At 43.3% G+C, this 16,573-nt stretch overlaps 1 protein-coding gene across 2 annotated transcripts in view; it reads left to right on the top strand.

Moving 5' to 3' along the window:
• Positions 1-16,573, top strand: part of PKHD1 (PKHD1 ciliary IPT domain containing fibrocystin/polyductin) — a 242,667-nt gene that overhangs the window by 30,226 nt on the left and 195,868 nt on the right. For both annotated transcript variants that reach the window (XM_081905883.1, XM_081905884.1), the window contains 12 exons: positions 858-996; positions 1,080-1,216; positions 2,656-2,840; positions 5,286-5,408; positions 5,801-5,906; positions 7,346-7,624; positions 9,493-9,623; positions 10,307-10,442; positions 11,177-11,372; positions 12,253-12,320; positions 12,650-14,278; positions 15,464-15,604. In XM_081905883.1, coding sequence (XP_081762009.1) covers positions 858-996; positions 1,080-1,216; positions 2,656-2,840; positions 5,286-5,408; positions 5,801-5,906; positions 7,346-7,624; positions 9,493-9,623; positions 10,307-10,442; positions 11,177-11,372; positions 12,253-12,320; positions 12,650-14,278; positions 15,464-15,604 — 3,270 coding nt within the window. The remainder of the gene's footprint in view (positions 1-857; positions 997-1,079; positions 1,217-2,655; positions 2,841-5,285; positions 5,409-5,800; positions 5,907-7,345; positions 7,625-9,492; positions 9,624-10,306; positions 10,443-11,176; positions 11,373-12,252; positions 12,321-12,649; positions 14,279-15,463; positions 15,605-16,573) is intronic.

Consider the following 16,573-nt stretch of genomic DNA (forward strand, 5'->3'; position numbering starts at 1 on the left):
TCGGAGGAGAATACACATTTGAATATATAAGAGCTCTCCATTCACTGGTAGCTCGTGTTGGTCAGGTTCATAAATATTCATTCCTAATATATTATGGACATTAAGAGATACTTGCAGTGTGTCTCTTTTGTTCCGTGTACTTTTCACGCAGTACCCTTTCTTTGCCATTGCCTCTATGGTTTGTACCACTGTGTGTGTGGCAAAATCAGTGCATTTCATAATGTTGTAACTTAAGATGCTCACCCATATCCTAATAGTGGGTTAGGAGAGCTGAAAATAATGCCAGTCTTTTTCACACCTGCCCTTGTGGAAGGCTCAGCTCTTTCAGGCTAAAAAGTCTTGTCAAAATGCCTCAATTGGTATCTGTTTATGATGACACAAAAGAATTCGCTGATTCCTTCTTTGTTAGGCATTCTTTAATTCTTCATGGTTTTGGGTGGAAATGACATTGGGCAGGATCACGACATAAGGGGTGACTCCCCCCAATAAGAGGAGTGAGGAGGGGGGTCTGTCCTTGCATCAACCCCTCCTCCTGGTTGCCCAGAGGGACCTGGATGCCTGGCCGACACCACGTTGGGGTCCAACACTGGCAAACTCCCATGGGTGCTTTGGGTGTTTCCTAACTGATGGCAGGAATAGCATTCCAACAGCAAGGACTGAGTGGAACCGAAGACGAGATCCTTTCCCTACTCCACTGCTGCATAAACCAAATGAAGTCATAGCTTGTTCCAGTGTACGAATGTGTGTTTGCCATGCTTATTCCTAGCGTGAACATGAACCACAACCTGTGACTGCCACAGGAAGTGAGACTCTTGGTTCCACCCCCTGATATTATCCAAAAATGATTTCCTTTTCAGTTTTTCAAAGAGAGGCAAAGCCAGTTTGTCCTCATGGGAATCTTGTGGAATCCGTGTCAGTGGTCGGTGCTTCACCTGCGTATAACGTGTCCTTCTTAATGGCAGACTGTTGCAAGACTCTCCCTCTTTTCTCGTTGAGGTAGGAATTGGTTTCAGAATTGTCCTGCGCCCTCCTGAAATGTTTGAAGCTGTATCTGTTTACATGGTATCATTCTCACACAGAGGAGCTGTGCCTTGGGAAGGATCAGGAGGGAACGTGGGTGAGGCCCAAATCAATCTGACGGTACAAAGAGTGCAGGCTGCAAGCCCACCTCTTGGAGGAACCTTTCAAATCCATCTGCCCAATATTGTGATACCAGGTAAACTGAGGCTACTCAGCTTCCATCTTTGGAAGTTATAGGAAGAAGTAAGGCTAGCTTTAGATTTATTTCTTGGCCTGTTACTTCTGATTATGCTCTCTAAACATTATTATTCACTCTAGAATATTTCACCGCAATACTGCATTTGTCCTATGCTCATTGAATCACTTATATTGTCTTGTTTGAACTGTTTATTTTTTTAAAAAAGGTTTTGTATTTTGGTTAATGCCTATTGTGAGCCACATTGGGCACAATGGCATAGAAATCAGCTAAACTTAAACTTGATAGATGCCGGGTTAAACAGATCACAAAGGTTTCTCTTCCATGCATTTAAATATGAAACTATTCCAGTCATGTCACAAAGGGGGTTAGGGATTAGATTTTGGTTTAAAAAGGAACCCTTTCCCCGCTGCTCTGTGACTTACCTTCATGCAGTAATTTTCTCTCAGGATCACTTCTGGTTTCAGAGCTCCTGTTAGGAGAACAGTACTTGGAGCATGGGAACTAAGGGAAAAATAAGCTTTGGAGGACAGGGAATGTGTTCCTCAACTGCACATCCCCTTTGCTTTAAAACCAGATCTCTACCTTCTCTCTAGCCATTCCCTGATTGAGAGAATTCCATACCTAAATCACATGTCTAGATTAGCCCTAAAGAGCTGTATTGCTGCTGATACACCAAAAAAAAAAAGCCCTGTCAATATGCTAAACACATCAACCAGCTTCATGCAATATGTTCGCATTTCATGAAACTTGCACTTCATTGTTTATTTTTTTAAAAATAATTTTTATTAGTTTTCAATACATCACACTCATACACATTTTATCTGATTTTGACAAAATTCAAATTTTGGTCTTCCTTCGGTTTCTCTGGTAATCATCCATTTTTACCATTCAGTTCACATTTCTTTCATTATATTGCCATATATCTTCCCTCATTTTTTCTATTTCCATTAAACAATACCTCTTAGAGTTTTACAGTGCTTCTTGAAACCCCACTAGCGTTGTTTGTACCTCACATATATTTTTCAGATATTCTACAAATTTTCCCCAATCTTTGATGAACTTTTGGTTTCGAGTATATCTTATTTTCCCGGTCAGTTTATCAAGTTCCGAATAGTCCATTAGTTTCATTCTCCATTCTTGGATTGTTGGTATTTCCTCTTGTTTCCATTTTTGGGCCATTAAAATTCTTGCTGCTGTAACTGCGTACTGGAAGAGTTTACAGTCTTTTCTTCTTATTTCTTTTCCTGTAATCCCTAAAAGAAAAGCTTCTGGTTTCTTAACAAAGGTATATCTTAACATCTTTTTCAATTCATTATATATTGCCTCCCAGAAGCTCTTTACCTTTTTACTTTTGCACTTCATTGTTTAATCACATATTCTTCTTCTAAGGTTTCTTGGTTACTGACTTAGGTTACTTTATATAATCCTTTCCCCAGGCATTCCAGTATCCATCTCTGCCCATCATCTCCGCAAGCTCCTGCAAGCCTACAGTGATAATTTCACAGCTCAGTATCTGAATGCCAGTGACTTTTCGGTATCTAAGGACGCAAGCAATTGTTATCAAAGTATATGGACACTGACCTGGACCTCAATGATTGGTGATTTACCCAATTTCATCAGTGTAAGACAATCTTTTAAATATATCCAATTGACTGCTCAGTATTTCTTTATATTCAAGATTAATTCATTCACAGTTTCTGCCTATACATGTGCTCTTGCCCTGGACCTTTATTACTTCAATCCAGAATTTATTGATCTCATCCCCTTTTGCCTTGTTATTTTCTATGCTTGTAAATGTCTTGTACAACCAGAATGCATCTATAGTGCTTTGCTCCCATGGCAGGAGAGGGAACTTAAACAATCAGGCAATTACTTGGTGCAGTCCTTTCCTAGCCTCTGAGATGGTCTTTATTCTTCATGTGACCTTGCTGCCTCAGAATGCACACGGTCGGCGGTGGTGCACCTGCCCACTTATTAAAAGCTTCCAAATCGGAGAGACCCTCGTACATGGAGGCATGGCTGTACGATGGCTGTACTTGAACTGGCTTTGAGGAAGCCTCATCCTTCCCACCTGTGCTTTCTTTCCGTCGGCATTTTATTTTACCCTGCTTTTCATCTAGAAATTGTGTCCCAAAGCAGCTCACAACCTTTAAAAAGTAATGCAAAATATAATTAAAGCACAACATGTAGCTTTTTCCAAGTTTCATGAGATTGCGACTCATCATTGTTGGGATGTCAATAGATACTAGGAGAGGATATATTTCTTCCTCGTATGTGTGAGTTCAGCAGCGTGCCACCCCTTTGCAGCTTAAAAGGAAGGTTAGCTAGGGAGTTTTAGCCTTTTAGTTTAAGTTAGGGGTCACCAACCCGCGGCTCCGGAGCCGCATGTGGCTCTTTTACACCTTTGCCGCGGCTCCGGGGCGGATACTAGCGAGGGGAGGAGGCGCATTGTGTGCCGCGACACTCCCCACTGTTTTAAATGTCGCAATGGTTTTGCGGCTCCCAGTTTTTTCTTCTTTGGTCCAAGTGGCTCTATTTGTCTTAAAGGTTGCAGACGCCTGGTTTAAGTAATCCAGGATGCTTTAAGGCAGACTGGATTTTCCTGCTATTTCCCCCTTTCCTGCCCCTTAAAATAACAACCGCACAAACAGTCTTGTAAAAGATAGAAATAACATTTACACACTCGGAAGAGGAACAGATACAGCAGCTTTCTTCAGGCAGGCTTACAATGGTAATTCAGTCATGAACACTTACTTAAAAAGGTAAAGGGACCGCTGACCATTACGTCCAGTCGTGACCAACTCTGGGGTTGCGGCGCTCATCTCGCTTTATTGGCCGAAAGAGCCGGCGTTTGTCCGCAGACAGCTTCCGGGTCATGTGGCCAGCATGACTAAGCCGCTTCTGGCGAACCAGAGCAGCGCACGGAAATGCCATTTATCTTCCCGCCGGAGCAGTACCTATTTATCTACTTGCACTTTGACATGCTTTCGAACTGCTAGGTTGGCAGGAGCTGGGACTGAACAACGGGAGCTCACCTTATCACGGGGATTCGAACCACTGACCTTCTGATCGGCAAGTCCTAGGCTCTGTGGTTTAACCCACAGCGCCACCCGCGTCCCGAACACATACTTAAGTCTAGCTTAAAATGTAGCCTGAGCGCTCAGACTCTGTAGATGTTCTTGCGTTGATGGCACGATGGCAGGAGATGGAAACAGAGTCAGAGGGTGCGTAAGGGCACAGTATGAGTGTCTCTCAGAGAGTTTTCTCTAGCAAGTTTACAGGAAAACTGTGAGCTTCAACTCCTATCAGTGCCTAGCTAGCAAAACAGGAAGTGTTGGTTTGGCTGCACTTTAAATATCCCACAATCATGACTCCTCCCTAGACCCCCACATTTTAAACAGTGCTAATTTACAAAAGGGACCCAGGTGGCGCTGTGGGTTAAAGCCTCAGCGCCTAGGACTTGCCAATCGAAAGGTCGGCGGTTCGAATCCCTGCTGCGGGGTGCGCTCCCGCTGCTCGGTCCCAGCGCCTGCCAACCTAGCAGTTCGAAAGCACCTCCGGGTGCAAGTAGATAAATAGGGACCGCTTACCAGCGGGAAGGTAAACGGCGTTTCCGTGTGCAGCTCTGGCTCGCCAGAGCAGCGATGTCACGCTGGCCACGTGACCCGGAAGTGTCTCCGGACAGCGCTGGCCCCTGGCCTCTTGAGTGAGATGGGCGCACAACCCCAGAGTCTGTCAAGACTGGCCCGTACGGGCAGGGGTGCCTTTACCTTTACCTTTTTAATTTACAAAAAGCCTTCCTTTTCTTTTCCCTGAGGGAAGGGCGAAGGTGAGCCGCCAGTCAAGAAGAGGGGGTGGCAGAAGAGGCAGCTGAACTTGGACCAGCTCCACGAAGCCAGAAAATATGGGCGACTGAATGAGAGGGAGGGAGGAAGGGTAAAACCAGGAATTTGTTTTGCATAGGTCCCTATGTGTCCATTATCGGAGTTCTAGTGATAACCAGTTTAGTCTAGCAAACTATTCCCATGTTTGGATACATAAGACGGTTTTCGTTTTTCCCTTCAAGGTGTCTGCTGAAAACCTCACTGGTTTGCGCCCAGCTATTACACACCGTGTAGTATTTGATGGTGGTGTTTTTATTGGTCCAATATTTGGAGACATGCTTGCTACCCCAAATAACTTTACACAGGTATGAAGTGGACAGGCACCATATCTCATGAACGTTGAGTGTTTTAATGTATCACAGAACTGACCATGAATTACCTTGCTGTGGATATTCTCATTTTGTGAAAATTGGTAGACACTAGAGCGTCCTTCAGGCATCCAAAAAACATGTGAGATCTCCAACTGGGGAGGCGGCGGGGTGTGTGTGTGCCCTTCTGGGTTCCCCTAGGCCACACCTAACTTTCTAGCTTTAAGTGAGAAGATCTGAAGGGGGCTTCTAACCATCTGTGTTTCTTATCAGGAGGCGTTATCTCTGCACATTCAGTAGAATGCACTTAGAAGCTTCCATTAAAAAAATGAATTCTTTCATCAAACAAATGACAAAGAATTGTCTAATAATTTCCTTTGACTTTCTAGGTTGTGGTTACAGTGAATGATGTTCCAGCAAACTGTTCCGGTTCATGTACATTTCAATATCTCTGGGAATTCACCCCTTTGGTCAGTAATGTTGAATACTTTATAGGTAATGCTGTAAGTTTTTTCCTCTAATAAGCTTTCTTATAGTATTTCTTTTAATATCTTTGATGTCATGGTTCTTTTGATTGTGGAATCAGCCTTCATCACTCATTAAAGCTAGCTGAGGTGAGGGGGGGCTCCAAGCTTCGGTGATGAACATACCTTTGCACGAAGGGATAGGACCGGCCACTTTGAAGGAGGCAGTAGAGTAGTCTCTTCCCAAAAAGAAATAACCACACCCTGAGTTGAAACTGTCCTCCCTTTGAGCAGCTGCAGACATTTCTTGAAGGAAATCATTTATCTACAACCATTCCAATCTGTATTCAGGCCAGAGTTTGTGACCAAACTTGCTTTTGTTGCCCTGGTGGGATAGCCTTTACCCAGGAGATGGATAGCTGGGCATACCCTTGCAATTTCTGCTTAATCTCTCAGCTTTTGCTGCCATTCAGCACAGTATCTTCCTGGACCATCTCCAGGAGATGTGCATCAGGTTCACCTTATCCAGTGGTTCTGGTCCTATCACTGGGAGTGGTTCTGCATGACCACCTCCTAACTTTATCTGGGTTTTTTTTTTTTGCTTCTTGAGGCCCCAAGCCAGCCCCCCATGAAATAACTACACACAGACACAGAATTAAGGTTGATGGGCAACATTAAGGTCACAACTTTATTGATTGCAAATTAAATGTGAGTGCTATTGCCATAGGCATTGGCTGAAGTCTGTAACGGACTACTGCCCCCAGTTGACAGAGTCTATGTAGGTAAACCCATTGGGGCAGCAACATTGGGGTTTTGCCTGACAGAAGCTTACCGCAAGGTTCCTGTGATGGCCCTAGCCCTTCAAGTGGACTTCGGACGAGATCTGGGACCCCCAGATTCCTTTAACGGAATACCTTTTGATCATTGAGGGGCAGGTGAGGGTCACACACACAAAATTAAGCCAATGCCTAACCGCCAAACCTGGAAAGTTGTGATGATTGTTAAGGGGGTAGGCAAAAAACCAAGTGGCCAATGCCAATTTGCCAAATAGATAAAAATTCCTACTCACCCATGTCCCAAGACAGGTGACTCACATAAACTCCAAAGCAAGAACAAGAACCTACACTAAGGGCGGGAGGGCGGGTGTTCAGCAGCGCCAGTCAAGTGCCTAGGGCACTCTTGCGCTGATGCTTATATAATCCTTTAACCGCCCCACCCCTTTCCTGATTGTCTGTGACCCGTGATACCTATTTAGAGAAATGAAACTTAGACCTAGAAACGGAATCTACTTAGTCAGGGGTGTGTCCAGGGGCCCAGTCGCAAGAAGAACCACCTTCTGAGGACTATTCCATTTCTCTCTCTTTTTTTTGTAAGAAAGAAATGGTAAAATCTTGAGATTTATTTTAATAATAAAAATGATATGCTATTGATACTTTGCTTTGTAGTATAACTCTGAACTTATTCTTTCAGATGATGGAGTTCATATAGTCATTAATATCACAGGTTCTGGCCTGAGTTCAGATAGTAGTTCTTTGCTCATAGAAGTGAACCACACACGCTGTGAAGTCCTGAGTTCAAATCACACTAATGCTGTTTGCCAAATGAACTTGTTGCTGGTTGGCTTGTATAAGCTGACAGTACTGGTGAGACCCCATGGATTTGCAATCAATGCCAGTAGAAAAGGTGACATCTTCCTGAGGATTACACCTAGATTGACTTCTGTTGAACCTCCTACCGCTTCAGAAATTGGTATGTATGATTCGCTTGCACTTTCTGTAAGCATATCATAGAGCCTGTTTTACACGTTTACTTCAACTGCTCTTCTTCCAGCTGCAAAGGCTGGAAAACAAAGAAGCAGGGAGAGATCTAGTGATGTTATTTTTTTGTGAAAAAATAATAATTCTTTATTGAAATTCATTAATATCATTACAGATTTAACTTCACACATACACATACATACAAAGAAAAAAAATTCTTAATTTACCATAAGATGTTAATTTAAACTTCTAGTTCCACTTAGATTTCAACTAAGCTAAGATCAAATAATAAAGTAAAATAAAGTAACGTAACAAAATAAAATAAATGTAGACTTCCCATCATTTCCCGATATTGTTGACCTTTATGATTTTGTATGTACTTATAATTATTACCTTACATTTAATATACTTTCTAATACTTTCTTACAACATATTGTACCAATTTTTCTTTATTTCTTAATATTTTAAGTACACAAGGGTCATTCAAACACTGCCATAGATAATATGTCACTGTTATTTTTTTGTGTGTGTGTGTCTTAAACATTTCCCACTTTTGAGAAAATGATTGTTTTGTGTTACCTCTTAACCTATCTGTTAATTGAACCATTTCCACATAGTCTAATAATTTATTTTGCCATTCCCTTAGCGTTGGTATCTTTCCACCCTTCCAGTTAGATGCTATTGGTAGACGGGCGGCCGCTGTTGCATATAAAAAGAGTTCTCTTATATTTTTCGGGATATCTCTGCCTAAAATTCCCAATGGAAAAGCTTCTGGTTTCTTTAAGAATATCAATTTAAACATTTTTTTCATCTCATCATAAACAATATTCCAAAAGTGCTTGACCTTTCTGCATGTCCACCACATATGGTAAAAATCTCCTACTTTTTCTCCTCACTTCCAACACTTATTCAAACTATTTTTATACATCTTGGAGAGTTTTGATGGTGTAAGGTACCACCGAATTTTCATCATATTTTCTTTAATGGTGTAACATGCACTAAAGTTCATGTTAGTTTTCCAGAGTGTTTCCCATTCTCTCATCATAATAGGACGTCCAATATCCTGCACCCACTTGATCATTACCGCCTTCACCTCCTCCTCCTTGACTTCCCAGTCAAGGTGCAGTCGGTATATCCTAGAGATAATCTTGGTGTCATTATTTAACAGCTCTATTTCAAATTTAGAGGGCTCCTTGGCAAATCTATTTTTTGGGTCCTGTCTGAATGTCTCAAAGAGTTGATGATACTCTAGCTAAGAGAGATTGAACAGATGCTTTAAAACCTTTGGAATAACCTAGGTCCATTTAAGGTTAATTTTTTTTGCTTTCAAGTTTCCTTTAAAAGCCTCTCTGAATATCCCGGCTAGGAGATGGCAAACTGAGGGCAGTTCCAGACTGATGCTAATTTTGATGGGATTCAGTCACCAACCAGCATACTCAGGCTAGACAATTAAAAGTTCATTTGGAGCTCTTGCACAACAAATCTACTCCCCACCCCCCAAATTGCACTTTTTGTGATGAGGAAAGTGACACAAAATGGCACCGGAAAATGTGGAATAACATTTGTTTGATGCAGTCAGTGTTGTCTAACCTCTCTGCAAACAAATCAGAATGAAAGCACAACAAAAAGCCGACATTGTCTAACCTCCCCACAGACAAATTAGGAGGCTGTCTTGAAACTACCTGAGGTTTAGGACCATGGGCATATGGAAGACAAAGGCAGAGGTAAAGAAAAGAATCCAAATTTTCAGATCCTCCTAATCTTTTAAAACATGTACTCTTATAGCAGTGGCACACGTATGAATGGTTTTGCAAATGACATTCCTGCATGTTTGCTGTAATGAAATCCTGGTTTTTATAGGAGGGATTCCAGTAATCATCACGGGTTCCGGCTTAGATGGGATAATCTTGGTGCAATTTGGTTCTCAACCCTGTCCAATTAATGCCAATACCAGCAATTCAATGAAAATTGAATGCAGGCTTCCTCCTCGGGTAAGTAATACCTTCATTTTTGTTGCAAGAGAAGGCAGAATTCATCTAAGCCCTTCCCTCCAACTTTCCCTTGTACAACATTGCATTGCATGCATTATTCCTGTGGTGGGTTCATCTGAGTTCAGTTATTCTCTATAAGTTATTTTCAGCAAATACTATTGCAGAAGAAGTACAGGTGGATGTTAAGGTATCCCCCACCTCATGGCAAATGCTGTGTAGGAGCTAAAAATCAGAGGCTTATTAGTAAGTCATTGCCTATTTAACTTATTGTACAATGATATACATTTCTGCTCAGAAGCAGGTCCCTTTGCAAAGTATTCAACTAAATAATTGTGTGAGCTGAATGACTTCTTGCTTCCACAATGACACCCCCCTGGTGCCCTAAATCTGACCTTTGCCCCCAACCCTCCATCTGGGGATAGCACAGGTTGTGCATGAGGCAAGGAGAGAGGTGAACGTCCCATTGTGCAAGCACCCATGCAATTACCCAGTTGAATGCCCCTGTACAATGGTTTAGGAGCAACAGGATCCTTATTACAGGAGGGATGAGTGGCTGTCATGTGGTGTAAAAGCACGAATCGACACCTGCATGTTACCTCAAACTACATTTCATTTTCCCTGGAGGAAATGGCTTACTAGTGCACAGTCTCTATGGTTACTCATTTTCTGTTCATTCCTTCTAGAGTGGAGAAGACTATACTGCCCATCTCACGCTGGTTAATGAGCATGGGCCTGTGGTCTTTGCCAATGCGTTCACATATGATCCATCACTAAATCCACTCATTTTGTCACTGAGCAGAAACAGAAGCAGCACAGCAGGTAAAAGGGGCAAAAATCCCTGAACATTGTTGTTTTTTTCTTCTTCTTCTTCTTCTTCTTCTTCTTCTTCTTCTTCTTCTTCTTCTTCTTCTTCTTCTCCTTCTCCTCCTCCTCCTCCTCCTCCTCCTCCTCCTCCTCCTCCTCCTCCTCCTCCTCCTCCTCCTCCTCCTCCTCCTCCTCCTCCTCCTCCTCCTCCTCCTCCTCCTCCTCCTCCTCCTTCTTCTTCTTCTTCTTCTTCTTCTTCTTCTTCTTCTTCTTCCTCTTCTCCCATTTTCCCAATGTTTAGGTATTTTAAAATGTTACTGGCTGCACATGACATGTTTTAGAAGTGGTTCTTAGCAGTGCAGTAAGAGGACACAGCAGCTCAGATGCATTGGTGATTCATATAAACAAACTGCTCCTGGTGCTTATGTATGTCAGTCGGGAAACAGGCGCCTGCCCCAAGCAACCACAATGGCTTCTTCCACTGCCTTTGAATATCTGTGGCTGGGAATCACAGGTGGACAGAGGGCTCTTGTGCTCATGTCCTGCTTGTGAGCTTCCCAGAAACATTTGGTTGGCCAGTGTGAGAATGGGAGGCTGCACTAGATGGGCCTTTGATTTGCTCCAGCAGGGCTGTTCTTATAAAACTGAATTCTGTTTAAGATTATTACAGCGGCATTTGTTATGGGAGTAGCTCATGCTTTTCACTGTATTAATAGCAGCGTCTGCAAGTTGTCTTTCATTCTCTGCAGGGGGTCAGGTGCTCCACATAGGAATATCATCCCTCACCAATTATACCTGTCTGGACATGCAGTTCAGAATTCAGGAGTCTGTGGGACAAATCCAAGCGCTATCAGATCATGGAATCAGTGTGGTACTGCCTTCTCTGACAAATGGATTATACAGCTTTTCTGTCATTTTCAATAATGTCTCACTAGGCACTAGCGGGTAAGCAAATATAACTTAATTTACTGTGAATTCTTTTAAGGGAATGATAAAAAAATGAGACTGTAGTATAATCCCTACCAATGAATATTTGTTGACAAGAGAGATCTATGTTGTTTGGGTATTTTTTAAAAATGTTTTAGTGTTTTCTTGCTGATTGAACTATTATGAAGGGTTTAATATCATGGTTGCAGGTGTGTGTGTGTGTGTGTGTACGCATACACACAAACATATATGTATGGGCTGTGGTAAATTATTTCAATTCTTTAGACTGAAGAACTAAAAATTATTCAGACAGGTTCTTCTCAAACAGTAAGAAGATGAGCTCAAAGTAAAAATTTAAAGCCTCCAGACAGCCAAGGCTTGTCCACACTTGCTAGTCCTGTGCCTAGAAAGTATGGAGCTGAGAGGTTTTCTGCTTAACTTGTGCCTTCTAGGTAAGGGTCTGAGCAGTTTTTCATTGTCCCACCACTTTCTCTGGAAAAACTGTGGAATCGGAACAAACGTCAGTTGGGTTTTCTACAGATTGCCGTTTGTTTCCATCCAGCAGAAAACACCATGTTTTCCCAGGGGGAAGCATGAGGCAAGTGGAAGTTTGGGCGAGCCCTTAGTGGCCTCCATGTATTTTGCTGCCAGAATGTACGAGCTGTTGGGTCTTCAGCCCTCAGGGATCACATGGAGGCATCTACATACAGCAGTTTGTGACTTGTCCAAAAAAGATGGCAAAAGGCCTACAAAGATCATGTAGATCACAGCTGCCCTGTGCATTAGTCCGACATGGAGGAAAATGAAATTCAATCTTATCAAGCACAGAAATAAGACTCTTTGCATATAAGAAAGAATATATAACTGAATTGTATATGGGTCTCTCTTTTTTTTCTAGAGTGGAGCCATTAATCCAGTATGTCACAGAGATCTTCAAAATGGAGCCATGTTGTGGTTCCTTGCTGGGTAAACGTTATCAATGCATCATACATGTTTGTGCAGTAAGACTGTCAAGGATCACAGATAGATGACACCCATTGTTGGAGTAGGAGCTAAAGTTATACAGTGCTGTTGTTGAACCTTGTGTGCATGGCAGGGGACAGATTCTCTCTCTCCCCCCACAACTGTATCCCAATTCGCAGCCCATTTAGTGTGTCCCATAAAATGCAATGGTAGCTGTTTGGGAACTAACTCTGTTCTCATTTGCATAGTTCTACACTGCCTAAGCCTAAATGTAACATTAGACTTTGTAAGTTTGGTTTTAGTGCACTGAGATTTTATTATCTGTTTCCTAGGTGGGACATTGCTCACAATCTCTGGAACAGGCTTTAGCAACAGCCCAGACATGGTCTCAGTCTTGGTAGACTCACAGTTTTGCCCCATTACCAGCGTGAACGATGGGAGGATTTTTTGTCAGAGTCCACCTGTCACTCAACTAGCCAATGCCACCTTAGAAGACTTTCCAGCGCAAGTGGAGGTGCTCATAGGCAACAGGTCATCTGTGGACACACCTGCCTTGAGTTTCTCAAAGGAGAACGTTAACTTTCTTTACAAAATGTCTTTGACTCCAGATATTACAGATATTAGAGTAGAAATGCTGAATGATAGTGTACGGCTGAGCATAAAAGGGACCAATGTGACCGTTTCAGTGGCTATGCTGGGAGATGAGGAATGCCAGCTTGAGGTGGAGAACACCAACCACTCTGCAGTCTGCTTTCAGTGCTCTGTACCCCTAAGTGCACTAGAACCCGGACAGTATCTTTTAAGAATTCTCCAGAAGCAGGTGGGCTATGCCAACATACCAGCAGAGATGCAGCGTGTAACGGTACGCCCTCTGATAAAGATGATTTTTCCGTCTCATGGCTCCATATGTGGGGGGCAGTTGCTCACCATATCTGGCGTTTCTTTAAAATCATGGACAAATTCAGCTTGGGTGAATCTAACAGGCAACTTCACCTGTGAGATCCAGAGTTCAAACGACAGCCTCATAAAATGCGCCCTTTCCCCAGGTGATCCTGTTCTGAATGACTGGCAGCTGCGTGGTGCATCTCAAGTCCTTAGCGTCACAGTGACTGTGAATGGGATCACTAGCCACTGCCTGGGGGGCTGCTCACTTCATCTTCTTGAAGACCTGACCCTTGTTATTGATGCCGTGACCATGACGTGGAACGGGAGGCTCACTTACTTGTTGATCAGAGGCCAGCGGTTAGATAGAGCAGGGGATGAAACCTTGATAGAGGTGGATGGTCATCTCCCTTGCAATGTCACAGCTTTGAATGAAACCTGGATCAAGTGCCAGGCAGGCAGCCTGGACGCTGGAGAACACAGCATTTCTGTGCTGAGCAGAAGCTGGGGTCAAGCGTGCCTGAGGCAGAAAGGCGCCAGCATTTTCAGAGTTGTTCCCCACGTCCTCCAATTTTACCCCCAGAATTTCAGCGTCAACGGCAGAGGTCTTCTCACACTCGACGGCCTAGCATTACGAGGCAAGAACGAGACCTCCATTCTCATAGGAGAGCTCCACTGTCCCCTTACCAGTGTCACATACTGGGCTCTTCGGTGCCTCACCCCTCCAGGCACTGGGGTTGCCACAGTGCAGCTGAACATAGATGGCGCCTTGTACCATATTGGGGAAATAAACTACAGCGAAGATTCCACACCTGTCTTTCTTTCCCTCCTACCTTCTGTGAATCAGCATCTGACAATCAGGGTGTCACGGATCCGGCGGACAGAAGACATGTATATTTTCATTGGAGGCTCTCCCTGTGCCAATGTTGTTGGCAACAACACAACTTTGAGCTGCACACTCCCTCAGCTTCCCGCTGGGGAGTATAACGTCACGGGCGGAGATGCCCTCCAAGGCTTGGCTTCCTCCCATTTGGTGTTCCCTTCTGTCCTGATGGTTATGTCTGTGAACAACGGCTTTGGTAAGCAGGCTTTCAAGATAATATTATTTTGACCTTGTTGGAGCGGCGTGGAATGTAGACACAGGACAATGGCAATATATTATAACAACATAGATATGAGAACTCATGGGCTGCAGTTAATGGGTTCCTGCTGTAATTGTGAGACTACTTGTTACCTCTGCTTTAAAAAATCATTTTCCTGGTAGAAAGAAAGTGTGGAGCTTGTCTTACAAGAAATGTGTGCTCTTTGCTTAAAGCATACATCCCAATGCTCTCAGGTTTAATACTCTTTCTGCTGAAAGCCTTCTGACTTGCAGTAAATGAACAGTCTTTCCTGCTTTTTCTATTGTCTCAGGAAATACTCTAAAGCAAATCTTGAGCAGTTTGCTTCCTGTAGCAGAGACTCTTGAAAATTCTTAAGTTTCAGAAATCCATTGCTGAGTTTGGAAGAAATGCCCAAACCCCAGTACAGTGGTACCTTGGGTTACATACGCTTCAGGTTACATACACTTCAGGTTACAGACTCCGCTAACCCAGAAATAGTACCTTGGGTTAAGAACTTTGCTTCAGGATGAGAACAGAAATCGTGCTCCGGCGGCAGTGGGAGGCCCCATTAGCTAAAGTGGTGCTTCAGGTTAAGAACAGTTTCAGGTTAAGTACGTAACCAGAGGTACCACTGTACCTGATCTTCACCACCTCTCTCCTTCTCTCTTTGTTTCTTCCTTTACTCTGGGCACATTCAGAGGTATGCTATGGTAATAGTAAACGGCCAGCGAAACAATGTATTAACTGCTAAATGAAGGGTATCACAGGACTTTAGTATAGCTCATTAATAGCGATATATTGTAGAAACACATAACTCTGCAGGCGCTGAACTAAAAAACCTCTTTGGATACTAATGGGGTATTTAGTCACTGCCTTGTATTCTGAGGCTATGGTGAAGCCTTCTGTAACCTGTTCAAGAGCTTATCTGTTGTATACTCTTTTTGTGTGCAACCACCTCTGTATGGTTGTGGCCTTTCTATCTTGAATAGCTGCATTGCTTTCCTTGTGGATATATGGAAGGCACAAGAGCTGCCTGTATCTTCATCGACTATCTCCAATGGCTGGGTATTTCATATTTCTGGATTGACTGATGTTAACAAGAAGATCTCAGCAGCTGGCAATTATTTAGCTCAATGCAAATTTTCTGTTTTTTCCTTCAAGGTTGCCTAGGTGGTGGAGAAATACACATACATGGGACTGGATTCTCTCCAGGAAATACTTCCGTTACCATCTGTGGTGCTGTCTGTGAGATGCTGGATGTCACACCAACTGATCTCCGATGCTTAGCCCAACCCTTGAATGGTCAGTTCAGCTGTATGGACAGAGAGATGTGCTTGGAGAGAAAGCGAATGGGTGAAAGAAAGAGAAGGGAAACGGTTGCCTTTTTGTCTTATGGTTGGTCCTCACCACTGGAGTATCCAGTTTGTTAATTTGAAAATCTTCATTGCTTCTTAAAATAGAATGAATGATAACAAGGAGTGGTGTAATGTTGTGCCTTGTAGTCAGTAGAAGCAAATGAAGAATGGTTTTAAAATATGACAGTAAAACATGCTGTCCAGCATTGGACAGCTAATACTTCTCCACCTCCTCTTCCTCTGCCCTCTAAATCTGCTCTGGAGGGTTGGGGGAACTCCCAGAACAGGTTTAGGGCCTGCACAGAGGATATACAGGGGAGGAGAGGGGGACAAGTCCTGTTGTGCAAGTGAAACTTGTTCGCTGTACACATACCTCCCTTAGCGCTGCATTTAATTCCCCCTGTTCTTGTGCTCTTCCCACATCCTTGGGCGGCGAGAAGTTCACTTACTCAGGTTTGGTTTTCTTTGGTAGGAGGTCCCTGGAGGTTTATGCTGTTTATTTACAAATGTACAAGTTGAGCATAGGTGGTGGCACAGCTTAAGCACTCCAAGTGGACAGCCAAATCATACTGTTCCAACATTAGATCTCCAGAGAGAAACAGACATTGCCACGCAGCACATTTCAGAGCCCCAAACAAGTCGTGTTTTCCTTAGTCTACTGTCAGGAGCGGGAGCAAGTCAGCAGTAACTCACAAAGTGTCAGTGAAATTAACTCTTTATTCAAAGAAACAAAGTACAGTGTTACCTCGAGTTGCAAACCCCCCACGTTACAAACGCTTCAGGTTACAAACACCACTATCCTGGAAGAGTTACCTCAAGTTGAGAACTTTGCCCCAGGATGAGAATGGAAATTGTGTGCTGGCGGCGCAGTGGCAGCAAGAGGCCCCATTAGTGAAAGCATGCCTCTAGTTAAGAG

Source organism: Podarcis melisellensis, assembly GCF_964234715.1.
Source record: "Podarcis melisellensis genome assembly, chromosome: 3".
NCBI lineage: Eukaryota > Metazoa > Chordata > Lepidosauria > Squamata > Lacertidae > Podarcis > Podarcis melisellensis.